This window comes from Spermophilus citellus, assembly GCF_964194105.1.
Source record: "Spermophilus citellus genome assembly, chromosome: 16".
Lineage (NCBI taxonomy): Eukaryota > Metazoa > Chordata > Mammalia > Rodentia > Sciuridae > Spermophilus > Spermophilus citellus.
Genome location: NC_138196.1, coordinates 85,579,778 through 85,606,149, shown reverse-complemented (window position 1 = coordinate 85,606,149; position 26,372 = coordinate 85,579,778). Strand labels below are relative to the sequence as shown.

At 47.9% G+C, this 26,372-nt stretch overlaps 1 protein-coding gene across 1 annotated transcript in view; it reads right to left on the bottom strand.

Annotated features, from left to right (window-relative positions):
- Positions 1 to 26,372, bottom strand: part of CSMD1 (CUB and Sushi multiple domains 1) — a gene marked incomplete at both ends in the record, with an annotated part of 1,655,719 nt that overhangs the window by 86,913 nt on the left and 1,542,434 nt on the right. Inside the window, 2 exons of the mRNA XM_081269879.1 lie at positions 19,531 to 19,719; positions 22,669 to 22,815. Of these exons, the coding sequence (XP_081126005.1) occupies positions 19,531 to 19,719; positions 22,669 to 22,815 (336 nt within the window). The remainder of the gene's footprint in view (positions 1 to 19,530; positions 19,720 to 22,668; positions 22,816 to 26,372) is intronic.

The following is a 26,372-nucleotide window of genomic DNA, read 5'->3' as shown; positions in this document are numbered from 1 at the left end:
GAACACCCAGGGGCAAGGTCACGGCCAAGGAGACCCAGGGGACCCAGTGGGAGCAAGGACCCAGGGCAGGACGACTCACACCCCAGGACCTGGAGAGGACGATGGTTTCCACCTGGGTCCTGCCCTGAGTGAACTGGTAGGGCACTGTGTGCAAGAACACATTGAAATCCAGATGCTGCTCCATGAAGCAATACGTAAATGCTCTGCATGTCGTCTTGTCTTGTGCTATTGTCTGGTGTGCTCAGTCTTCTTAAAATCACCAGTTGCTTTCATAATGCCAATACCACTTCCACAGATCCTGCCGTGAGATGGCCACAGCTCAGGACATCACTGGGACCCTGTTCTCTGCTGTGCACTCAACACACAAAAAGTTTGAAAACATTAAAACTTTCATTATCAACTTCCCTTTTTTTATGGTGCGGGGGTGGAATTCAGGGCCTTGCACACACCGGGCAAGTATCCTACCACTGAGCTGCAACCCAGCCCGGACTCTTTTGATATGTGGGAAAAAATTACTTACTTTCCCATTAAATATAATCTGTTTTGGTGCCAATTTATGCCAAACAGGTTAATTGCAAAATAAATGTGCTAAAGCAAGACAGTGAAGATATAGTTGTAGATTTGCCAAGCAAATAAATCACAAATCTCCAGCAAGAATGTCTGTGCCAGGACTTGTGGGAGCTTGGTGTGCCTCCTGCTGGCCCTAGTGATGGCTGATCCCAGAGCCACTCGGGAGCAGCTGGGCTGAGGGCGGACGGCTCTCCAGGCTCTGTGGTGGGCTGCGTGGCCTTCCCAGCACTTTACCAAGTCCTGCCACGTCAGTGCCCTGCGAGCAACAGCCTGGCAGGTGTGAAGTTTAGACACTGATAGCTGCAGAGGCAGCAGCACAGTTGCACACACACAGCTTCCCATGAAGGACCTGTGCACCCGGTGGCTTGTAGGACGCACTCTGCTGTTCAGAAGCTCCCTCTGAAGGGCAGTATGTCCCTGTGTGGTCCTGCACTCAGGAAGAGAGAGGTCCAGAGCCGCGGCTGCAGAGGACCGTCCACCAAGCTCAGGAAGCTTACGGTAGCACAGCTGTTGAGGCCAGTGTGTCACGAATTTAAACAAAGAGCAGAGAGCAAACCACCCAGGAAGGGGCACACCCGACGTGAAGGAAAGCTGCGTGATAAACAGCAGCGTGTTCACCAGCACGCAGCTCCGGCACACTGCAGGCCCTGGCACTGCTGCATGAATGCCGCCAGCACACGCCTTAAACACGCCTTCAGGACGGACTCCCCGTGACCAGCCAAGAGAGGTGACTGCTGTGTCCTCAGCTGAGTTTCAGCCCTGAGTTGGTGACCTGTGGTCTAGACGTGTAACAGAGCTCAATGTCGGTTCTCATCTCCTCATGGGTAAACAGAAGGGCAAACTGAGGGGGATTTTCAGAAATCCACCATTTATAAAATGCTTATTCCCTGTCCCCTTACTTATAATTTTGTCCCCTTGGTTGTTCTCCCCAGGTGTGCTGAGAGCCACCTGGTCCTGTTTTGCGTCAAGGTTGATTGTGGACACCAGGAGGAAAGGCCCCTCTGCACCAGGTCTCCCTGTTCTGTCCTCCTTCCCTGGCAGCTGCTCCCGGTGTGTCACCTCCTCCTCATCCTTGGGCCTCCCTGCAGGTCTGCTGCGGGCTCAGGTGTGCTTCAGCTGGGAAGCCTCCCCGACCCTGGCTCCTGAAGGGAGTCCTGCCCCTCAGATTTCAGTGCATGGTCCTTTCCTCGGCCTCCCTGGTCCCTGGACCCTCAGGGCTTCTGTCCTGGACCCTCCTTCCCCTGGAGGGACCCTGCTGCCTTCTGTTAGCTTTGGGGAGGTTATTTACTTGTTTCTGCCCCGAGGGCCTGGTGGGACTCTCCTCAGTCTTCTGGCACTTGGGGACCACTCCTCTCTGAATCTCAAGGCTGACACAATGTGCCAAGTTTGGGGAGTCCCACCCCCACTTCTCCCACACATCCTCTGCCTTGCCCTCTCCCCATCCTGGGCCCCCGATGGCACAACGGTGGGCCCCTGGTGACAGTGTTCACCCCGGGTGATCCCACTGCTGTCCACCCTCCGGGCCCTTCCTGTCCTCCCTGCTCTGCGGGGGGTGGAGCCCATCCTTTGAGTCTTTTATTTCAGTTGTAGTATTTTTTAGTTCGAGTAATTGCATTCGGTTGTTCTTTGAACTCTCGCATTTCTGTGGGGGCCTTCTGTTTTCCAGTGTATTCAGCAGGCTCATGATCTCTCACTGAAGCTTCTGGGGTGGCTACTCTAAGCCCCGTCAGACAGTGGGGCGTCTGTCCTCCTGAGGCAGGCGTCTGCTGGCCATCACTCTCATTTAGCTTGGCAACCTCCTGGTTCTTGGTATGAGGGGTGTTTCAGTGGACACATGGACACTCTGCGTGGAGACCTAGCTCTGTGCTTTAGCGGAGCCTGTCTGACTCCACCACCGTGGAAGAAGGACGCTCCCTGCATTTCACCAGGGGGTGTTAAAACTGATGGGAGAATTGCCCAGATTCTTAGACAATACCTGGCGGGGCAAGACTGAGGTCTCAGGTGGCTGACGCCCCTCAGTTGCCCTCCTGCTCTCCTGCCCTATCCCCACCTGCCGTAGTTCACTGCATTCACATTTATGTCTAATCCCAGTGTCCAGCCACCAGTGACAATCAGTCATCCATAGGTTAGAAACAGATTTCCAAATTATATTCTGAGAGCACAGTAGCCACGCTGAACCTGGGCTTTCGTGGCCCTTCTCCCTGGCAGCCTCTGCTGACTCTCCCTGGCCCTTGATTTTCCAAGAACTTTCCTGGGTAATTAGACACGACTCAGCCTCCCACTGGACTCCTGGCCGGCCTCCAAGGCAGGATAAATGATGTGCTGGGGTGAGGTGGAATCTGAGCCCAGGAGGAGACCATCTGGCCTCGCGCCCCAGGAGACACTGTCTCTCACTGCTCCCTCACGGGACCCTGTGCAGCCAGGCGCACTCAAGGGGCACCCAGGAGCAAGGGTAGGGCCGCCCTCCCTGTGCGGCGGTGCCGAGGGCAGCCTCTGATGGAGGTAGGCAGAGGCAGCTGATGAGGTGGGTTTTGCAGACCAACAGCAGACAGACGGACAGCTTCAAGGCAGCAGGTGCTCTGAAAGGAAAAGACTTCCCCCAGAAGCAGCCGTTCCGACCCTCCCTGAGATGTTGAGCACAACAGCCCAAGGAAGACAGAAAAGGCCCTTGATTAGAAATGAACAAGATCACTCTTAGAAACATGTGACCCCATAGGGCTGACAGACACATGGCTAATTAAGCAACAGGCTCTAGCCCGGAAACAAGCCCTGTGGGACATTGACTTGGTGGCCCGAGCCAGGCTGCACCCATCTGACTTCACCCATCTGTTAAGAAGTTGCAGCTACAGGTATTTAAAACACCATTTCTTAGGAATACCAGTGGAAAGCCATGGCCCAAAGAAAGCTGGAGAAACAGAGTAGATCACGCAGCAGTTCTGACCAGATAGGTTACTGCCGCCGCCCACACAGCCCACGGATCCCCTGCTGCACAAGAGTGCGCTGGATCAGGAGAGCAGACAGGTCCCTGTCTACCCGGCCTTGCTACAGAGAGGAGGCTGCTCCCTGGGACGGGTCAGACCCAGACACTCATGTGGGTCCTGGTACTCGGCAAAGGACTTGGCCTATTTCTAGTCCCAGTTTCATGACCTGCAATTGAAGAATAATAAAAGCTATTTTAAAAACTGGACAAGGACTAGTGCTAGCAAAGATATGGAGACTAGAAAGCGAGGGCTGCGGTCCTGGTACGCACGATGGGCATTCGGTTACGGACAGGATGGAGTTGCTCAAAAGATTAAAAGTGGAATTAGCGTGTGACCTGGCGACTCCTCCTCTGGGTAAGACCCAAAGGCCGGATCTCGAGGAGAGAGTCCTGTGCTGATGTCCTCAGCAGGGCGAATCCTGAAGCTGAAATGTGGAAGCAACCCAGTCCACGGAGGAATGAATGGACAGACAAAATGTGGCCAATACGCACGTGGGACACGCCTCCACTCACAGAGGAAGGGTGTGTGACACGTGCCACGCTGAGTGGGATGAACTGTCACAAAGAGACCCAGCAGTGTGAGTCCACTTACAGGAGGCCCCTGGTCACCACATGCAGATGGAAGCAGAAGACCCGTTTCCAGGACCAGGAGGGAGGAACGGGAGTTGTGATCTAGTCCGCGCGTCAGGGTTTTCAGTTTCAGGTAGACCATACTGAAGGTGGATGGTAGGCTGGCTGCCGACGTTATACGTGTGTTTCACACCACTCAAAAGTGACCAGCTCTCTTCCCCACGACCCAGGTGTGTTACACCTACACAAACTTCAATCTAGCCTACCTAATAGTGAAAACTATAATCCAAGTCATCATGCAGAGTTGGCAGACCAGCTTCACGGGTCCTTCAGAACTCATAACTAGGGTTACTTGAAAGAACCCAAAGAGTTTAAGCAACTATCAATTTAAAACCTCAAAGTGGGCACTGAAAACAATGGGCGCTCAGTTTCAGAATAAAGGACCAAAGCCCTTTTCTTGTTTCCCGTGTACCCAGGTGTAAGCATGCAGAGAGTTAAAGATAAAAGTACCAAACCTTGGAAACCTGTCTGTGGTGTCTCTGCAGGTGTGCCCATGCCTCTTTCTTCAGTGAATCAGTGCACAGTACTTAATGGGGGTCAATAGATACTGTGCTCAGACCAGAAGAGCACTCCAAGGCACATCTAAAGAGCTAAATGTCACGGAAACACTCTACCTACAGACCAAGCCAAAGTATGTCCACCATTAAACAAAAAGGAGGAGGAGGAGAAAAATCCAAGGGAGCAAATACATACCTAGTGATACATAGAGGACAGATAGATTGACAGACAGATAGAAGATAGACAGACAGACAGAAAGAAGATGGATGGTCAGTGGATGGAGGAATAGATGGATGGATGGACATGAATGGATGGCTATATAGGCAGAATGATGCAATGATAGATGGATAGATAGATAATTGAATAGATAAATGATTGGTAGATTACGTAGACACATAGGTAGATTAAAAGATAAATTATCTAAAATGTATCCCATAAAAGTCTCAATATGTAAAAGGAAAATTAGGAGTGAACTAAAATATAATTATAAATCAAAAGCATTAACAAAATTGAGAGACCAGATTCTTTGGTGATAGTAATTTAAAAGTAATAGAAATAATAAACTTTGAGCCTAAGTACTCATCATAAATGAAAATAAGTGGAATATAGTTTCTACCAGTTAGAGGACATCACCCACTGGAGCGTCAGATTCCTTAAAGGATATACATGAATATTGGAAATTTACAGCTCAGCCCTTCACATCAACAAGTAACAATTCTAACAATTCTACCTCAAGGTCGACTCTAAAACCAGAGAAAGACCCTGGAGCACAGGGTTGTCAGTGACTGTCCCTCTTCCAAAGGCCTCCGGTTCTAGTGTCTCCACACAATTCTCTCGGTGCTTAAACTCAACGTCATTAATTTCCCTTCTGCAACAGCTCAGGAAAGCCAGCCTTTCAGCATTCCACTACTGGTCATGATTGGAACAGAGGTAGGTATACTCCAAGGCACGAGTCTCCCCAGATCCCAGACTCTCAGTTCCACTTGAGCTCGGTGTTGGTCAGAGGAAGTCTGAGACGACAAGCATGAATCCAAAGCAGGCCAGGATGGGATTCGGCTTTTGCTGACTTTCGCTGTGTGTTGAGAGGGACCTCACTCATCCTGCTGGAAGGCCAAGTGAGGACAGACCACTGAACTACTATAGTGGGGACCACGGGTGCTCTACTCCTTGACTAACCGTGGCGCTCTCATTTTATTTTATCCTTATTTCTTAAAATTTTCAAATAAAATACCCAAGAGATTGATGTCTTCAGTAAAAGAATAAGCAAAAGTTGTTCAACGACAGGAAATGCAGGTATTCATCAAATGATTCTGGATTGAGTGCAGGCTGAAATTTGACCATGAAGGTCACGGTAGGAACTGCCAGCTCTGATGGCTGCATGGTGACAGAGACTAAGGGGAACAAAAGGTTGCACTGCACGGAAAACTGGAAATTTACATAGACCTATTGGTCCACATCTCCTCTGGCCTCAGACATGCATGGGATGAAGCACCAGAGTTTTTAACAGTTCAATTAAATCATTGTTTAAATGTGGTCAGTTAGGTGGCTGACAGGAATGGACTCAGGAAGATCCACCCAGGGTTTCTGAGGTTGGTGGATTTGGCAAATCCTCAGCCTTGTCTCTCTTGCTCACTGTGAACCCAATGGTGAGCCTGGGGCTGGCACAGGGAAGAGGGTCACAGACAGTCAGTGCACAGATGGATGGCAGATGACCCTGTGCTGAGATCATGGGTAACTGCCACTGGCCAGGCAAGCACATGGTCTCCGTCACTTTCTCCAAACACTTGCAGCACAATCAAATCCCTGCAGAGCCTCTCAGCGTCTCCAGCCCCCACACCCCATCCTCTGGCCTCAGTGCCTCCCCACTGCAAGTCCAGGCCTCCCTGCCTGGCCCACTGCAGCCTCCTCCAGGCTTGGGCTTCCTTGAAGTTGGCAGACGGCCAGGTGGCTGGGGCAAGCCCCTCTTGCAAGTGAAGAAACAGAAGCCAAGAGACATTGAATGACTTTTCCAAGTCCCCACAGATTGAGTGTCAGTTAAGAATCTGAATTTAAATGCCATTATGTCCAATCTAAAATCAGTATGAATTAGACAGAAAAAAGAAATTAAAAGGATACGAAGAGGAAAAGAAGAACTCAAAAATCCCTATTTGCTGATGACATGATTCTGTATTTAGAAGACCTAAAAAACTCCACCAGAAAACTTCTAGAACTTATAAACAAATTCAGCACAGCAGCAGGATATAAAATTAACACCCATAATTCAACTGCAATCCTAAACATCAGGGATGAATCAACTGAAAGAGAAATTAGGAAAATTATCCCATTCACAATAGCCTCAATAAAAGTAAAATATTTGGGACTCAATCTAATAAAAGAGGTGAAAGACCTCTACAATGAAAACTACAGAACCCTAAAGAAAGAAATTGAAGAAGACCTTAGAATATGGAAAGACCTACCTTGTTCTTGGATAGGCAGAATTAATATTGTCAAAATGGCCATACTTCCAAAAGTGCTATACAGATTTAATGCCATTCCAATCAAGATCCCAATGTCATTCCTCATAGAAATAGAAAAAGCAGGCATGAAATTCATTTGAAAAAATAAGAGACCCAGAATACCCAAGCAATCCTCAGTGAGAAAAGTGAAACAGGAGGCATCACAACACAACACCAGACCTTAAATTATACTACAGAACTTCAGCAACAAAAGACAAGTAGTATTGGAACCAAAACAAACATGAAGACTACAGAATAGAGGACACAGAGGCCAACCCACATGAACACAGTTGTTCCTCCTAGACCAAGGCACCATAAACATGCACTGAGAAAAGACAGCCTCTTCAACAAAAGGTGCTGGGAAAACTGGAGATCCATATGCAACAAAATGAAATCAAACCTTTCTCTTTCACCCTGCACAAACTCAACTCCAAGTAATTTAAGAACCTACCCATTAGACCAGAGACCCTTCACCTACTAGAAGAAAAATAGGCCCAAATCTCCAACATGTAGGCTTAGGAATCAAAGTCCTCAACAAGACCCCTAAAGTGCAAGAAGTAAAATCAAGAATCAATAAATGGGATTATATCAAACTAAAAAGCTTCTTTATTGCAAAGAAAACAATCACTGTGAAGACAGAGCCTACAGAATGGGAGAAAATCTTTATTACATGCACCTCAGATAGAGCATTAATCTCCAGCATATATAAAAAGTTCAAAATAATTAACATCAAAAAAACAGAACAACCAAATAACCCAATCAGTAAATGGGCAAAGGAACTAAAGAGACACTTCACAGAAGAAATACAATCAGTCAACAGATACTTGAAAGATGTTCAACTTCTCTAGCAAATAGAGAAATGAAAATTAGAACTACAGTGAGATTTCACCTCACTCCAGTCAGAATGACAATCATCAAGAATACAAGTAACAATAAATATTGTTGACCATGTAGGGAGAAAGATTCACTCATACATTGCTGGTGGGACTGCAAATTGGTGCAACCACTCTGGAAAGCAGTATGGAGATTTCTTAGAAAGCTTACAATGGAACCACCATTTGACCCAGTTATCTCACTCCTTGGTTTATACCCAAAGAACTTAAAGTCAGCATACTATAGTCATGCAGCCACATCAGTGTTTATAGCAGCTCAGTTCACAGTAGCTAAACTAGGGAACCAACGTAGGTGTCCTTCAACAGACGAACAGATAAAGAAATTGTGGTGCATATACACAATGGAACATTACTCAGCCATAAAGAAAGAAATTATGGCATTTTCCAGTAAATAATGGATAGAACTAGAGACGGTCATGCTAAGTGAAATGAGCCAAATGTTCTCTCTGATATGCAGATACTAACCCACCACAAGGAGGTGGGGGATAGAAGTTCCCTGGATTAGACAAAGGGAAACAAAGGGGAGGGAGGGAGTGGGAATAGGAAAGACAGTGGAGTGAGCAGACATGACTTTTCTATGTTCATTGTGAGTACACGGCCAGTGTAATGCACATCACGCACCCCCATAAAAACGAGAAGTGATACTCCATGTGTGTATGGTATGTCAAAATGTGCTCTACTGGAATTCTTCTACTCCTCCCATGCTCTCCCTCCCAGTCCCACCAGGGAGGGGGCAGGGGAGTAACAAGGGACATCATATACAAACTACATGTATGAAGGCATGAATTGGGTGTCAACATACTTTATATACAACCAGAGATATGGAAAATTGTGGTATACGTGTATATTAAGAATTGTAATGTGTTTTATATATATATATATATAAACATTACCTTAGATTAGGTGGAGGGACGTGAAAGGAGGGGACTCAGGGGATGGGGATAGGAAAGAGAGTAGAATGACACAGGCATCATCACTGTATGTATGTATGTGACTGCATGACCAATGTGATTCTACACCCTGTACACTCAGAAAAGTGAGACATTATATCCCATCTATGCATAAGTATATGCATGTATCAAAGTGCATAAGTGCATTCTACTGTCATTTTAAATAATTAAAACAAATAATAAAAAAATTCTATTGTCATGTGTAACTAAAAGGAACAAGTAAAAATTTTTAAAAAAGAGAATCAAGTGGCTGGAAGTCTTAGGCCTCAAACCACAAATACAATGATGAAGAAATCTACAAGAAAATCTTGTTAGATCTTAAAACAAGGGGAAATTGTGTGTTACAAATGAGTAAGGTCGTGGCATAGGCAGACATGCCCCCCTCAACACACAGTTACAACCCAGCCTCATGTCAGCCACGGTTCTAACAGGCCCAGGGGGTGCACCCGCCTGCTGCCCGGAGCCCCGCTGTGGCCGGTTGCTGTGGGTAGCTGCAGAAGGTGGCTCACGGTCAGCCACCTCTGCTCCCTGCTGGGCAGACAGGGGTCTCTCCACCCTTTCTCAGACCCAGACACGGATCAACCTCAGGTGTTTCCTCTTCTACTCATTCTTTCACCAATTCTGGTTTCCTTACTTCCTCCTGCCCTCAAACAGTGGCAGTGCCCACAGCCTCCAGCCCCGAACTCCCACCTCCAGCCCTCCTCTGTCATCCCCAGGGCCCTCCCCTCACCTCCAGCCCTCACACGAGTATGCCTTCCATCATAAGAACCTCTCACAGTCCTCCCGTTGGCCTATTTTACTTTGCTAAGTATCCCTGGCATGCAGTTCCATCCTTAATGTGTTGCCTCATTATTTACTTACCCGTGCATATTAAAGGTAATGTAGAAGAAGAACGGAATCCACCCGGTGCTGCCACTGCACACTGCATGCTACTGTGGCTTACGGCCCACAAAGAGACCCACTAATGAGTTTAGCAAGTGCCAATTAACTTGATAGTCTTATACACAATTTATATTTTGCAGAGACCCTTGGTGGGATATTAGAAGGGTTTAGTGTATCTGGTAAATGGGCCAGCATTTTCCTGTAGGTTAACAGTGTATTTTTTAATTTTTTCCTACTTAAAATAATGGAATATTACCTTGTATTCCCTAAATATTATCTTTATTTTCAATAAAAAAGTATTGAAGCAAGTGTATTATCTTAAATGTATTATTTACAATGTATCATCTTAATTTTTCCAAGTCTTTAAGTGTCTGTGTCAGTTAAATTTGCTGTATTCACTGCTTTGATACCTTTTTTTAAAATAAAGAGCTAGTGACCTGCAAAAAAAAAATAAAACAATAAAGAACATATTTTTAAAAATAAAATGAAATCAGCACAGTGAGGGTGCACCCTGCCCCCCACACTGCCCCCGACCGCGTTGATATCACAGAATGCTGATGGGAACGACACTCTCAGTTACGTCACAATGTTAAAACGGCTCATTCACTAAGGAGACCCAGGCAGCACGTCCACTGCATGGGCATGGTCTCCAGCCTCCCACCTCACACTGACGTCTGCTCAGGGCTCCTTCCCCTGGGCTCCCTCTGCTGCCCTTGCCCGGCTGAGGGACTCAGCCCCGTGGCCATGCTGTGTGGCAGCACTGTGATACCCAGTGTCCACAGCCTCCAATCCCACGTGTCAAGTCTCCTTCAACCACACACTAAGACTCTCCATGTGACAGACCAAATTCAATATTTGATTATTTCCCTTTCCCCTGTTTTCCACCCAGAAAGAAAATCTCGTGGCCTACGTCACCAGTGCCTCCAACTTTCAAAATCACATAGACCAAGATCCACACCACCACTAGCACTTTAACTCTGTGTTTGTGTGTGTGTGTGTGTGTGTGTGTGTGTGTGTGTGTGTGTGCTGCTTTCCCACAGCACCTGGTGCCGCCACAGCGTCCGACGCCCTTCTGTTCTATCATCTTTCCTCCATTCTCAGATGTCTCTTTATTGAAGAAAAGAGCTCTTTTTTTTTTTTTGTCTCCTGGACAAAATCTCATCTTCCTGCAGGACTCTGACTGTACACACCTTGGATATGAGTCCCTGTCAGGTGACATCAGCGGTGCTCAGGATCAGCAGGGACAAGGCCCCAGACACCTGACTCACACACTTGAGCAAACTGCAGAGTCACGGGAGCCATCTGAGGGTCCATCTTCAGATTTAATGTCACAAAGGAAGAAAGAAAAGAAAGCAGCTTCCAGAGGCAGGGAGTGGGTGGTGAGCAGGACGATACCGTGGGCAGGACAGTGGGACGAGGTTCTGGGAAGGGTCTGTAATGGGCAGCCTGGTGACCATGGCTGTGGGGCAGAAGGGGAGTAAATGACTGAAATCTGCAAGAGCTGTGGAGTGGCCTGCCGTTACTGTGCACGCGCGAGGGAAACAAGAGTGACCAGAGATGGCAGATCAACTACTTTTGGACACAATGGCTTGTAAAAATGACCAAATGGTGTCGAGAAATAAGTTCATTTTAAAAAGTCCTCAAGACGAGCAGCAAACAGGCAAGAGGGATCTGATTTGTTCAGGTGTTCAATTGGGGTCAAGTCTCACTAGTCCATCAGGCACTTCTAGGTATAGGGCCACCAGGGTGGCCAGGCTCCCCAGAATTGCAGGTGGTGGAGATGAAGGCCAGGAGGGAGGCAGCTGGAGTGCTGGACAGTCCAGGACACAGCCACGGAGAGGTGGGATCTGCTGCAAGGAGGGGGACAGAGAGCTGAGAGCAGAAGTTCTGCTGGAGCAGCCAGGCCCTGCCTGTCTATCAGAGGGTCACCAGGCCCAGGCAGGCGGAAGATGGCACATCAGAGGGTCAGACAAGGCAGTGGTGTTGTGCAGGGGAAGGCTGGGATCTGTGACGGAATGTGGTGGGCAAGGAGCCAGCCGAGAGGGGAGAGGAGCAAGCCAAGCCACCATTTGGAGGGCCTGGCTTCCTTGGCCCTGGGGAAGGCAGAGCACCTGTGGGAACCCTGGGAGCCGTGGGACCAGCTGTGCATGGACACAGAGGAGAGTCCAGGGCACAGAGCCTCAGGCACCAGCTGAGGAGGGCCAGGCAGCAGGGAGCCTCAGAGGGAAGGGGTGGGGGCTTGAAGGTGGAAATGGACAGGACTTGGTTCCTGGGAAACCCAGAGCTGGAGGCAAAGGTTGAGGCCGTGGGGTAGACAAGGGAGGAGGAATGGACTTCCTGGAGTGGAGAGTGGCTGTGTGTGTGTGTGTGTGTGTGTGTGTGTGTGTGTCTGGTGCTGTCCATGGAACAGCCAGACACAGGGGCTTCAACCCAGGAACGGTTCTCAGCTCTGGGAGCAGAAAGCCAAGGACAGTGTCGCAGGGTTGGCTCCTGTCGCCTCAGTGTCTCTTCCACATCATGGCCCTCTCTGTGTGACTGTCTCTGTCACCATGTCCTCTCTCTCTGAGGAGTCCAGCCTTTCTGATCTGGTTCACCTCCTTCCTCAGGGTCACCTCTGTTCCAAGGCTGTATCCATCAGGAGCACACTGGCTGCGCGAAGGGATGCCTGAGTGCTGGAAGCTATTCCTGAAGCACTGCCATCGCTGCTCTGAAAAGCTGAAGACACCATCGGTGGCCTAACTGCAGGCTGTCTCCCCCGACGTCACACATGTCAGCAATCCCTTGAAGGAAGCAGTGGTCAATATGCTGAGCCACATCCGTTTATCTGGATCTTTGTACTGACAGCACTTTGGGTCCAGGCGCTATGCAGATGCCAGAAAAAGACAGGACACCTCTGGCCGTGGACACATGCAGTCTGTTGGGGACTTGCACAGGAATCCACTATAGCTCTGCCACTCGGGTCCCGGGAAAGCTGGGCCCTGGGGGCTCAGGCACATGGGAACCTCTGGAGCGACTTCCGCAGGGCTAGGTCGAAGTGTTCCTCTTTAACAAGTGCTCCAGGTGATTCTCAGAAACTTTGAGAGTTAAAAACCCCTGGTCAAGAGAAATGGACAGACCCAAGGACAAAACAAAGCATTCGAGTTGGATAAGAGCTGGACCTTGGGACCCCAGGGTTGGAGTGCCAAAGGCACCCTGGAGAGGAGAGATGGGCTTACAGCAGCGATGAAGATGTCCACACGCTGACAGAGACCCACCAAGGCACAGAGAGGGCGGGAAACCACACACCCACCACCTGAACGGGGCTGTGGACACCCTCCCCACCGGCCCTCTAGCCCCACAGCAGCACTGCTTTCCTGGGACAGTGCTGGGCCCCCCAGCATGGGAGAGCTCACTTCTCCACCTTTAGCTTTCCGCACTTCAGGAGGTAGAAAGCCACATGGTCGCTTCCCTGAGGGACAGCTCTCCCTCTCACCGGGGGTGACTTTTCAAACCATCACTCTCCCTGCAGAGGCTGTGGCTGTGCCTCCTTAAGGAAGGACATCACCTGTTCACCTGTTCTTCCTGGGCGGTGGCTTCAGCCGCACACGGGGCATCCACTGTCTCTCCTCTGCGTAGACTGACTGAGGAGCCATCATTTCCAGAGTCCCACATGCTGGAGTGGGAAGTTGTGTGACATCTCCCTGCTCCCTGCCCACGAAGCTCCTTGCCCCTCCTTTCCAGAAGTAGAAGACAGGCTCAAGGTCCTTCCCCTGGTTTTGAGACACTGTGAACATGCCAGGTCGTGCTTGTTTCTCCATGTTAAGCACTAAGCCCACATCATGGAGTTTCCTTTAATCCACGGGACAGGGCTGATCTATTTTCCTATAGCCACTCTTTCCCTGGGGCACCTGAGTCTCTTTGGGAAATTACTACTTTGCATATTCCCACGGTTCTTTGTCCGGAACCCCTGGTACTATGTAAAATTATGCCTCATGCCCTCTTCTGCTCACTGCTGCTCTAACCACTAACCACATTTCAGATCCATTCAGAAGCAGGAAGCTTTGTGAAACATGGTGTGTGCTAAGTGTGGGTGGAGGAAATGCATTATTTAATATAATGAATGAGCATGCTGGGTTTTAGCTCATGGTCAAGGAAAATTTCACCTGCAGTAAGATGTCAGAGCTAGGATCTGCACACTGTAGGAGGCCTCAACACCGGCTGAGCCGTGCTGGGCACCCTGAGCTGATCCCAGCCACAGCCTTCATGTGGGGGTCCACAGAGGTCAGCCTGCAACTTCATACAGCTTGCAAGCTCAAAATGACTTCTGCATTTTAAAAGAATTGTGAAAAACTTAAAAATCAAGATTTTGTTGTTGACTACACGTGACCCACAAAGACTGAAATGTTTACTATGTGTCCCCTTCTAGGAAAAGCTTGCCGATCCCTAACTTCAGTTATCATGAGCAAGAGGGGAAACCCGTCACCAGCTTAGTGACATAAATATCATCGACTTTAGACATTTGGCAATGTGCTACCTGGCAGCAAGTAACAAGCACACCCTGGAAACCCTTGCCAATGCCCCCGTGTAGGGTCAGCGTTCTTTGTACCAGGCACCTATTTTTACTTGTGCTCTTGTAAGGGTTTCATGCCAACACTTCCATTTAATCCTTCAAGCAAAATGGGTGGGGTATTATTGGCCTCTCCTTTGATAGGCGGAAAAGTGAAACCTGGGAGAAGCAAGGGCCCTGTGCAGGGCACACGGTCCGGCAGTGCTCAGGCCAGCAGTGCTGGGTGGGAAGGGTCCATCCCAACATTGTGAGTCAGGATTGCCATTTCCAGGACCATCTATTCAACTCAAATCCCATAATAACGAGAAAGGTTGATTTGATTAAGGGGAAGTAGGATACACCTCACTTCATAATATGATTAAAGGGATTTAGCAAGTTTGGGCTCCAGGGACTATGTGGATTCACATCCTGGTCATTTAGAGCATGAGTGATGTAATGCCTACAACCTGTCTGTATACGCACACACACGCATACACGCACACACATGCATACACGCGAACATATGCATACATGCGCACACACATGCATACATGAGCACACACATGCATACACACACACACACACACCATGGGATATGACATTTAGAAATTCTAGAAATTTCTATTAATTGAATTCATATTTAAATCTAAAGTTCCAGAAATATTGAGATATTATGAAGACACAGAAGATCGACAATTTCATAGAGACAAATGAATGTGTATATGAAAATTGGGCTAAAGTCATAATTACCTATGATTGGTGCCCTCATAAGAAGCATATGTAGACTTACAAAATACTTCCTTTACCCCAGGACTCAGACACAGTCTCCTAGCACTTGATAATAACATTTTTATTGTCAAGGTATCATGGAGATAACTCAGAGGCCTGGGTTCAAACTTCATCTCAGGCAACTTGTCATTGTACTTCTTGGTTAAAGGTCATCCTTGGACACTGAGGACTATAAAGATTAAAGAGATATGCAAGCAGACCCACGTGAATCACGTCTCTGTCCACCATCTCTTCAGCTCCCCCACATTCTTCAAAACAGGGTGTGATAGCAGAGAATACTTTTCCCTGTCTATCTTAAAGGTCTGACTTTAAAACAGAAGCTCTACGTGCACTTTCTGAGACACATCATTTTTCTTACTCTCATTGCCTGCAGAAATGCCAGAAAAGTATAAATAAACAATAGACAGAGGCAATGCCAAGCTGAAGCTCTGGCTTATCCAGGGTTCTGAGAAGCAGAGCTTCAAAATAAATAGCTACTCGGCAATCGCTCTGTCTTCACCAGGTGCAGCTTGAAAGTGTGCGCTGCGATGCCCCCGTTTAACTGCATCCTTGAGATAATGCAGACATTTCAGTTCCAGTTCAGCCTCCTCCTCTAGATGAATGAGATTAGTGCACTGATAATGAAATAGCTGCTTGGCAGAGTCTCTTGCTTCAAGGCAGGAAATGAAGCCTGCAGGACAGGAGATATGCCTGGCTTTGCAGAGGAGGACAGAAACCAAGGCGGCTTAGCTAAAAGCAATAACTTAAAAGGTCAACAAAGTGAGAAAAACATCCTGGAGTTCTCTGAAACCAATAAATGGATCCGGCCTGATGACCAGTGGCCAGCCCGTTTGATCTGCAAGCTAACTTCAAGTCTCCAGGGTTCTCTGGAGGAAGCACTGCCCCAGCTCTGCACCCTGAGCTCACCACCCCCAACTTCTGCAGCAGGAGCCTCATGGGTCCCAATCCAAGCCTAATGGAAACAGCTACCATGAATGTAGAATTTGAATGGCAGGAAACAGGGAGGGGGGGTGGGACTGAGCAGCTGTGACCCTCACTTCTGCCCTCCAGCTCCAAACGTGAACAGTTGGCTCACAAAATTCTGGCTTCTCCAAGTCCTCTGCCAAAAATTGTCAGTGAAAACAGAAGAGAACAAAACGGATTCTGGCACTAGATCAGAATCTTTAAGAAAAAAGATGCTGGGTACATTAAACTAATTTAAGCTGCCTCTCCTTTCTCAGGGTTTAAAGAACTCCGGGGTCTCTGTGCATGAGACCCCCCAGGAGCCGCTGCCCAGGAGCTCCCGCGGGGAGCACGGCTCATGGAATGGACACACGTGTGGAAGCCTGACGGTTGCCCCATGGTCTCAGAGCTGAACCAGACTCTCCAGGGCCTCAGGAGAAAGGCCACAGGTACCCAGCTCTCCCTCCCCTGACCTCTCTGTGCTACCGTAAGGGTCTGTGGACACCATTTCCCGAGTCCTTCCTTTGTCCGCTTTCTTGCCAGACCTACCTCCTGTGTATCTGCTCACGTCTTCATATCACTCAAACACACATTCACAGCTTTCTGGAAACCCTGAATTCCAGGGCGGATTCGATCCAGTCATGCCACTGCCCCCCATGCCACAGGGGGTCTACCTCTCAGAAATGCAGATGTGATTGTCTCCCTGGCACCTTCATAGATTCACCAACCTGTGAGCAGAACCTGAAAGTCTCCAGAATGTGCATCTGAGGGCTTCCATGACACCCTGCCTCCAACATGACTGCCAAGTCGAGCTCAGATACCCCGTGGAGAAACAGCCTTGACCCCCTGCACCACCTGCGTTCCACGTCTGTCTCCGAGCTCACCAGCACACTGAAGTGTGGTGCCACAAGGCTTGCTCCCAGGGGGCCTTCAGAGCCTGAGGAGCTGCAGTGTCTAACCCAGGGATAAGACTGAAATGAAAACAGCCACACCTTCCCTACAACTGAATCAGGTGTTAGACCCACAACTACAGCCCTGTCCATGCATGTGGAAGTCTGCCTTCTGCAGCCAACTCAGGAAGGCAAGTGGCTAACACTGCACAGATAGCTCTCCCTTCAGTGAGTACTGCAGCAACGGCTCGCTGACCCTTCAGGTGAAACGTAGATCAAGTCTGAGGACTCTTCAGGCATGCCTTCCACACGCCCATTCCATGAAGGAGCAAAGTATGCTACCTAACTCTATTCTATTTACATATTACAAACTCCTTAATGATAATTACCTGTCTGGGTAATCAGTTTTACTACTTAAAATTTTAATTTTATTTTTTAAAAGAAAAAAAATGCTTAACTGCACTACATAATTAAAACAATCCAAAAATTCTGATTTCTATTCTACTTTTTTTTGCTTTAAACATTATATCATACATGATAAAATATTTTTTATATTACCACAGGTAACATGCTGCTTACACGAATTGTACACATCTAAGGGAGGATCTGAAAGACTCGTGCAGTGACTAAACTGAAGTGCCCGTGACATGGCCCACTCCAGATGGTACCTGCTGCCTGCCACTTGACTGAAACCTGCCCAGGGGGCAGGATGGGATTTCAGAACCACGCCGACCATCAGCACGCCTGTTAACTTCATGCCCTTCCACTTAAACAGATAGATTAAGTGGAACTGGATGGTTTTTAAGGTCCCTCCATGTCTTAAAGGTCAAAATTTATGAAGAGAACAAAATCATATTGACTTCCTGTTTATGTGAAAGCATGGCAAACCCCAGGAAGGTGATTCTCAGGTGCCATACCTCGAGATCAGATCACACGGGCCGTGGATCTTCAAGGAGCAATCTGAGGGGCAACATCCTCACTTCCTTTCAGCAGGCGCTGTGTGACTAGTCCCAACCTGGAGGCCAGTGCTTCTGGGCAGTGCTCAGCACAGTGGAGATGCGTGGCTCACAGCCACTGGGTCTTGCCCCCGACTGAGAACTCCAGAGGGCTTGGTGTCAGCACACACCCGTTCCCAGCCATGAACTCCACACTGAGTAGCTCTAGGCAGGGGTACAGGGTGGAAGCCCACCAGCAAGCCTCCGGCCATCCTGGGCTCCTCCTTCTCATGGAGAAGCCAGCCGCGTCCCCTCTTGTCCAGCATCTCCAGAGCCCCAGAGCTCCTTCCTGTCGGGAAGGCAGACTCCCGCTGGCCTGACGCCACCTTTCAGGGCACCCCTCGCCCAGTGCAAGCCCCTGCAGAACCTCTGGGCTCCACCCTGAGCACATGTCTCTGGACTCAGGTTGACACAGCCCTGCAGGACTTGATCCTGGGGGGTCTTCTACAATCCCTCTTTGGAGTCATGCTGCTATTGGGGTCACTACTTTGCCCCTGGCACTCTGTTCCCAGTGCCAACAGGATACAGACCACCAGGCACCCACCTTTTCAGCAATAGGTTCCATGTCAGAGAGTCATAAAATATTTAAAGCCGATAAGAAGTGGACCTTCTTCCAAAATAAAAAGTGCTTTCTTAAAAAAAAAAAGCATCATTCCTAATGAGACAAACTTCCTGAGTCTATATTTATGCTTATATTACATTGAAACAGAATTTCTGGATGTAAACCCTAAATAACACAGCTAAGCATCTGATCACTTTCCATGGGTCACACATACAGGAGCCATACACATCTGTCACTGTCACAGAGCAGCGCCAGGAATTCCGCCATTTCACAAGGAAGAGACCCTGGGAGCCCATGAAAGCCCAGCACGGGGCAGGATCAGCTCTCAAAGGCTCATCTATCTCATTAGGAATGTGAACCTTGTAAGAAGAAGCTATGAAAATGTCATTACTTCAAACCCTTCCATCAAAAGTAGAATTCTTTGAAAACTTGGTTTTTATGCATATGATAGACAAAATGAAAAAAAAATCCAAAAAGCATGAAATACTGAAATCAGTGTTAGCAAGCCCTAGATTTAAGTGGCCCAAAGAGAATCAAACATAAAGCTGACAACTCAAAGGAGCATTTAAACTTAAAACAAGGAGAAGGGTTTTCAGTAAAGGACTACTTTAACTAATACAGTGGTCAAAAAAATGTATTGTGAATCTTAATGGGACGACACATTCTTCTATTTCACAATGAAGTGAGGATTAAATAACTGCTCAGAATCCAGAGTGCTCATCCTCTGAATTCAGGCTGTGTGCTAAGCCACGCCTCCTGGAGCACCGGGCGTCTGCCTGGCAAGTGCCAAGCTGCATGTTTGCTGCTAGAAGGCCACCTTCAGAGTCTCCTCACCTCGTAGCCCACCTAATGCTCCACTCACGTTTAGAGCGTGACTAAAATAGAACATGGACAGACCTCAAGGTTGGGGAGGGACACACGTTCCTTACCCTGGCAGAGGGGCATGACGGCATCCCACTGATACATGCCAGCCGGGTTCCGCCTGCAGGTTGCATTGCTGTGGCCAACCATTCGATATCCAGGCTTGCAAAAGTAATGCACTTTGCTTCCAACAGCTCCCGAGGTCCTGTTTAAAACACCGCCATTCTTCAGCGTGGAGGTCAGGCTGCAGTAAGGGGCTGAGGACATGCAAACACAGATAAGTCAGTCACACACTAGCTCTGACAGCACCATCTCCCTTGGCCAGAGCGATACAGAGGAAAAATCTCCAGTTTTTTAAAACTGGGCAATGCACACCAACACGTGAAGTGATTCTAAAAGGCATCCTCAAAATCTAGAGTCAAGAGCCTGTCCCTGGTTCTGAGTTCAGGTTCAGACCTGTGGCCATCTGGCTCTAGTGAGTTCTGGGCAGCAGGCCCCAGGGCCCCAGGAATAACTAAGAACAGGAACATGGAGCACGTGTGCTGGAGGCTCCCGGCTGCTTTGGAGGCAGAGGTTTTAAAGGCCCGCATCCCTGGGGGGCTCTGAACGTCACCTCACAACCTTCCTTAGAAATGGTCAGAGGGCCATCAGGGTCTGCCCAGGAGCGCAGTGAGCATCTGGCCCTGGTGGTCAGCCATGTTTCCACAAGAGGCATCCCAGACAACTGTTCCCAACTGGGTCTGCTGTGGGACATTTCAAGTCTTTACGACAGCCTGGTTTGGTTGAGGAAAACCCGCTGGCCACTGTGGGAGTCCTCCATGGCCACTGTGGGAGTCCTCCATGGCCACTGTGGACCCCTCCGGCCCCTGCTCCACCACCCATGCAGCTCCTATTTCCAGCTGGTTTAGGCTGAGCTCTTACTTTGGGTGAATCAGTGCTGAGAGCCACTGCCAAGTAGGAATGACACATTGAAATTTCCTTGCCAGCGTACCCCATGTTGCTTAGAGGAAGGACTTGTGGAAATGGACTTGCCTTGGACATTTGCTGTGACATTGCATGTATGCTTGAGTAAGGTGACCTTGCTCAAGGACCAGGGCGGATCAGGTTTTAGGGAGTATCCCGCTCCTTGGGTTTAGGGCGGTTCCAGGTTTAAGGTGTACCCTGCCGGGAATAGGGCATATCCTGCTGATTAGAGCCTGGTGGAGTATGTGGATTTTGCAGAGAATGTGAATTTCCCCAGAACGTGTTTGTAGAGGGCTGGTGTGAGTTCGGGAATAAAGAATTGCTGTTTGAATCTACAAGGCTGTGAGTGGTTCGTGATTTTGTGCCCAGCCAGACTGCGGCAAATCAGCGCATTTGGTTCAGAGAAGCACCAGGCACTCTGACTACTGACCTCCAGAGTCACCGGGTGGTGAAAAAGGTAAGGAAAACAGGCAGACTGCCTTGACTGCAGGCCCACTCCCAGGTCAGACATGAGCGAAGAGTGGGACACCTTGAAGGGACGTGGGAACCTGAGGCTGTGGGGGTCAGCAGCGTGGAGGGCTTCGCCCAGCCTGCCAAGGATGCGATTTGCAGTGGTGGTCTAACTGTGTGACTCTTCCTCTACCACCAGGCTCTCTGGGGATTTCAACCTGGTTTCCTACCAAGGTGATCAGTCATACTGTGCTTGTGGCCAAATGACTGACAGCTCACCTCTGTAAGGCAAACGCAGGCTGGGGACACGATGCATGGTTACATGGCCATGTTACAGGGCTGGGGCTCCTAAGACCACGTCTAGATGTTTCAGGGACACTTTCATTTAATCCCTTATTGAAAATTACTGGGGGGCTAACATTTAGCAGAGTTCCTGGAATCTCTAAGGAGTGCAAAGCTCTGTGCATTCCGTGTGTTTCACCCCTCACATGCATTTGGCTCTAACAGGCACAGGTCCAAGGGCTGGAAGTGCAACCTTACAGCCACCTTCTCCTAATGCAGGGGATAAGAGGACCTTCTTGTTCAATGAGTGGAAATCCCCTCCTAAGGGAGGAAACCATTGTTAGAACAAGATGGATTCCATTCACAGTGATTCCTGCACTGACCATCTGTGCACAAGGGACGTGTATTCAAGGCTTGAGAGCCTGATGATTCGTCTGTTCTTCAGACAAAGGTTCTGACGGAGGCAAACACAACCACTGCTCCAGCTTTTGTAACCACAGTTTGTGTGCATTTCACTACATGTTCCCAGGAAGACCACCTGAGCCCCAGGCCAGTTGAGCCTGCTGCAGGTTTGCTGCCCCTTAAGCATTAGGAGGTCCCCAGCCAAGGAGCCAGGACCCCTCCCTTCTGGCCTTCTTCCTATGCCCTGTGGGGGATCCTCACCCTGAGATGGGAGCTGCCACAGTGGGACCTGTGCCTGGGCACTGGGCACTTAACAGCAGCCCAGCAGCTCTCCAGGTGCATCTCACAGGTGACCACAGGTACTGGTGGTGAGGTACCGTGAAGGATCTAGATGTTTGTGCCTAGTAACTGCCATGTCCTCAGGAATTTAGATAGTCCCCCAGTTGCTTCTGTAGGGCAGTGCAAACACTGGTGTGGTCAAATCAGATTAAGGATTGTGCACAGGATTTAATATTCCCTAAATGTATTGGCCAATATGATTATTTACTGATTAACCAATTAGTTTAACAAATACACATAATTACTGACAGAATGATTAAAGTATATAAAGGACAGGCAAGACAATTCACACTGTGAAGGAAAGGCTTACATGAAACACTTATTAGACACACATGTGGGTGTGGCACACAAGCACACACATGGGTGTATCATATGTGAAGACAAATATGCATAGGTCAAATGACGTGTTCACTAGTAAAAGATTATTATTATTATTACACAATTTATAGCAATGCAATAACATCCTGTTTGTTCCCCGAATGTTTAAACACATTTTAATGTCAGTTTCAATGATATTATTTCAACTTTTGAGAAATATCTTTGCTGCCTTCAACATGTAATTCAATGGTTAATCATTTTCATAATAAATTTTAAACAAATTGCCAATGTGGCTTGGAGAAACCACTCTGAGGAATTTCCCGTCATGCTTTCTTTTGCAGTTCATTATTAATGGTCAGAAATCAGATTATTAATGGACTCTCAGTCCAGTTTTTCAGTTTAATGGAGATCACTTTGCTACACTCATCACCAAGTCTGAGCCATTTACCCACCTGTGTAGCGGATCCGGAATCCCTTCTTGCTGGTCGCATGGTCGGTGGACCAGCGCAGGTACAACTGGTTGCTCCTGCTGGTGAAATTTGTTGGCTCTGTATGGTTCCCGCTCAAGACCACTAACAGAGGGCTCTGCCCAGACGGCCCTAGAGGGGACAGAACACAGAGCTGAGGTGTGGATCAGCACCCACCAAGTGCAGGCTACTTTAGGCCCTTGATTAAACTGGTGTCTATGAGGACAACGTGTGGCTATTGATTTTCAAAGTGGGATAAGAATCCCAAATGATAACATCAGTAAGAATTCCCTAATGAAAATAGGACCACCTAGGAAAAAAGATGTACCTGTTAGTAAAGACATAGTATCTCAATGAAACGTGTCCATGAGACAGCAGCAACTGGAGAATTGGAAGTGATTTTGATTTTTGTTAGTATTAGAATGTACAGTGTGTGTGGATATGAGAAACTGGAAACCCTCCTGCAGCACTAGTGAGGGCTAAGCTAGAACAACCACTGTGAGGAGCAATTTGGCAATATCCAGGGAGATTGGGATAATTTTGTTTCTATATATCTAGCACATATATATATAAGTTATTCATATAGCACTAATGTATATTCCAACATCACTTCTCATGATAATCCTTGGATCCCAACTAAGAGTTTAGAATTTTAAGAGAGGATATTGAAAATGTCATAAAAATAAATTAAATCATACAGCATCTAAAATTAATAAAGTTGATGTACATGTTATCAGCATAGGTAATTCTAAGAATGGTATATTTATGTCTAAGAATATTTACTTGCAGATAAATATTTTTGCATCTGTGTAAAAGTACAAAGTCACACAATCCATAGAGTTCAGTGTGGTGTGTGAGTGTGTCTGTGTGTGATTGATGGAAGATGGATAGAAGGAGCTAGATAGAGAAATAGGTGGGTGGTAGACAGATGGCCCACACTGGCAATCCCAGCAACTCTGGAGGTTAAGGAAGGAAGATTGCAAGTTCGAGGCCAGCCTCAACTTATTAAGGTCTTTAGCAATTTAGTGAGACCCTGCCTCAAAATAAAAATCAAAAAAGGACTAAGGATGTATCTCAGTGGTAAAGTACCCCTGGGCTCAATTCCCAAACAAAAATTCTGATAGATAATGGATAGATGATAGACGATGAACGGATATATAAGAAATAAAAAAGTTGCATCTTTTTATGTATTTGAAAATGCCCCCCCCCAAGTACGTGAAACGTTAGTTAATTTTAAGTACACAGTTAAGGAGAGCGAGTGCAAGGCGGAGCCAGCTAGCATCAGTCTCAGCGCCAAGATGGGCGCTCTAATGGGAGAGGTGCCTGTGGAGATGGAAGCTGCACTCTCCTCGGGGCCTGAGACCCCAGCACCAGCTCCCAAAGCTCTGCCGCCTTCTCTCCACGCCCCCGGCTCACTCAGGAACCACGCTATGGAGAGGGAGAACCCCTGGCTCACTCAGGAACCACGCTGTGGAGAGGGAGAACCCCCGGCTCACTCAGGAACCACACTACGGAGAGGGAGAACCACTCATTGCAATCTATGATGCCCGTGTCAACAGGCTGATGGACACCTGTCTGCAAGAGTCACACACAGAGACTTTATTCGTGCAGGAAGGTGATGAGAAATCACAACTTCACTGTGGGTTTTCTAGGTTGCTCAAGGTCTCTATAAGTTGCTGAGGCTGGCTTTGAACCCATGATCCTCCTGCCTCACAGCCTCCTGAGCCGCTGGGATTATGGGCATGCACCATGGCACCTGGCCCAGACGGACCATTTCTCTTCGGGGCTCAATTGTGCTCACTCCAATCCCATGTTCAAGGCCTATTCCCAGCACCTCAGAAAGTGACTGCATCTCGATATACAGGTAATTGGAACTGAGTTCTCAGGGTGGGCCCTAATCCAATCTGAGTGGTGCCCTCACAAGGACCCAGACAACAGGTAGACAAACTCACAGAGAGATGCCACCTGCAAGCCAGAGAGGCCTCAGAGAAACAGCCTCTTCCCCACTTGATCTGGCACTCCCAGCCTCCAGGGCTCTGAGAGGTAATTTCTGTTGCTTGCAACACCTGGTCGGTGGCACCTTCTTAAGGCCCAAATAAGCACATGCAGAACTAGCCCAGCAGCCAAGGCAGGGAGGGCTCTGCTCAGCAATAGCACACTCCTTCCTGCCAGGGACCATCGGGGCGTCCTGGAAGACACTGCGGGAGGAAGCCTGTGCTTCAGACCCGAACAAGACGGAGCGTCCTGCTGCATGCAGGCTGGCTGGTGGTTGTTTAAGAAGATAGTGTATATTCTGAAATAAAGTGTCATTCAGAAATTAATTAACCTGAACGCAGGGAATTTTAAAATGTCATTTCAGTGGCAGAAGGTGAGCTTCAGGAGCTGTTAATCCACATCAAATCCCTCCCCATTTCCCGTCTGCTCTTCCTAGGCTACAGCAGGCTTTCTAGGACTCTTCTTTAAAACACACGCCCAAGTAGCATGTGCAGAAGCAGCCCCCAGAACAAAGGGACACTGTCATTTATGGTCACCAGGATGGACACGAGCAAGTATTCATCCAGGATGGACACAGCAAGCAATCATCAGGCACCTGCAATCTTTATTCTGACCCTTTTCTCAACCAAGCTCTACAAAGGTCAAAATCCTATTTTTAAAAATTGTGGGACATTCACAAGTGAGTCACTCCTGGGCTAATAAATTTAAAGTCAGTATATTCAACGTGTTTTCAGTCCATTCATAGACAATAAAAGAGTCTCTGTCTAACCCAAAAGGAGATGTACATGACATTTACTGCAGCAAAAATGCCATCGCTTAAAAAATGTTATTCATATAAAACTCTGACATTTCACTTTATAGAAAAATCTTTGAGAGTAGAACAATACAGTCATAGATCCTTGATAATTTTGACAGTAACAGCTATGACATCGTCTCTATGGTCTACTTTGCTTATTGTTTATGATGGGCTTGGTCTGTCTGTATTTTGGGGAAATCAAATTGCAAGTAATTAGAGCATAAATTATTGACAAGGATTTTTCTTCTGAAATTAAAACACATAAAAGTACCCTCAGCTACATTCCAATTCAACTAATGTGAAATAAAAGAGCAAGTATAAATTGACAATAATATGTACCTGTGTTTAAGGACATGTGGCATGTATAGGAACCTGTGTGTGTACACATGTAGACTCACAGCAGTAGGGAGCTGCGACCCTTGTGTGCACCTCTGAGACATCTGATGGGCCTCAGCATTGTGCCAACCTGCCTCCTCCTGGGTCTAACTAGCCCTAATTCTGCACTTGCATACATCGCCTTCCTCTTACAGACTGAGGGGAAAGTCTTCAAGTGCGTGTGTGAATGTACACCTCAAAACAAACACAAACACCCTCCTGGCCCCTGGTGCTCTCCGGTCCCCTGTTTCTACACATAACATGGGAGTTTGATTTCCAGTTTAGTGGTTAGTCTTCATAAACACACAAACTGGTTCACGTGGGTCCATCCACACCAGCAACTGACTACGGTGGCTCATCAAATCAATGAGATGCCTACAAATGCACAAGAGCAGAGCACTCTTCTCACTGAATCGTGGTGTAATTGAACTCAATAACCAATCTGTCAAAACATGAGAAAGCCATTATTATGTTCAGACATTACCATATCCTGGTCGACCACCTGGGCATGGTGATTCTTCTA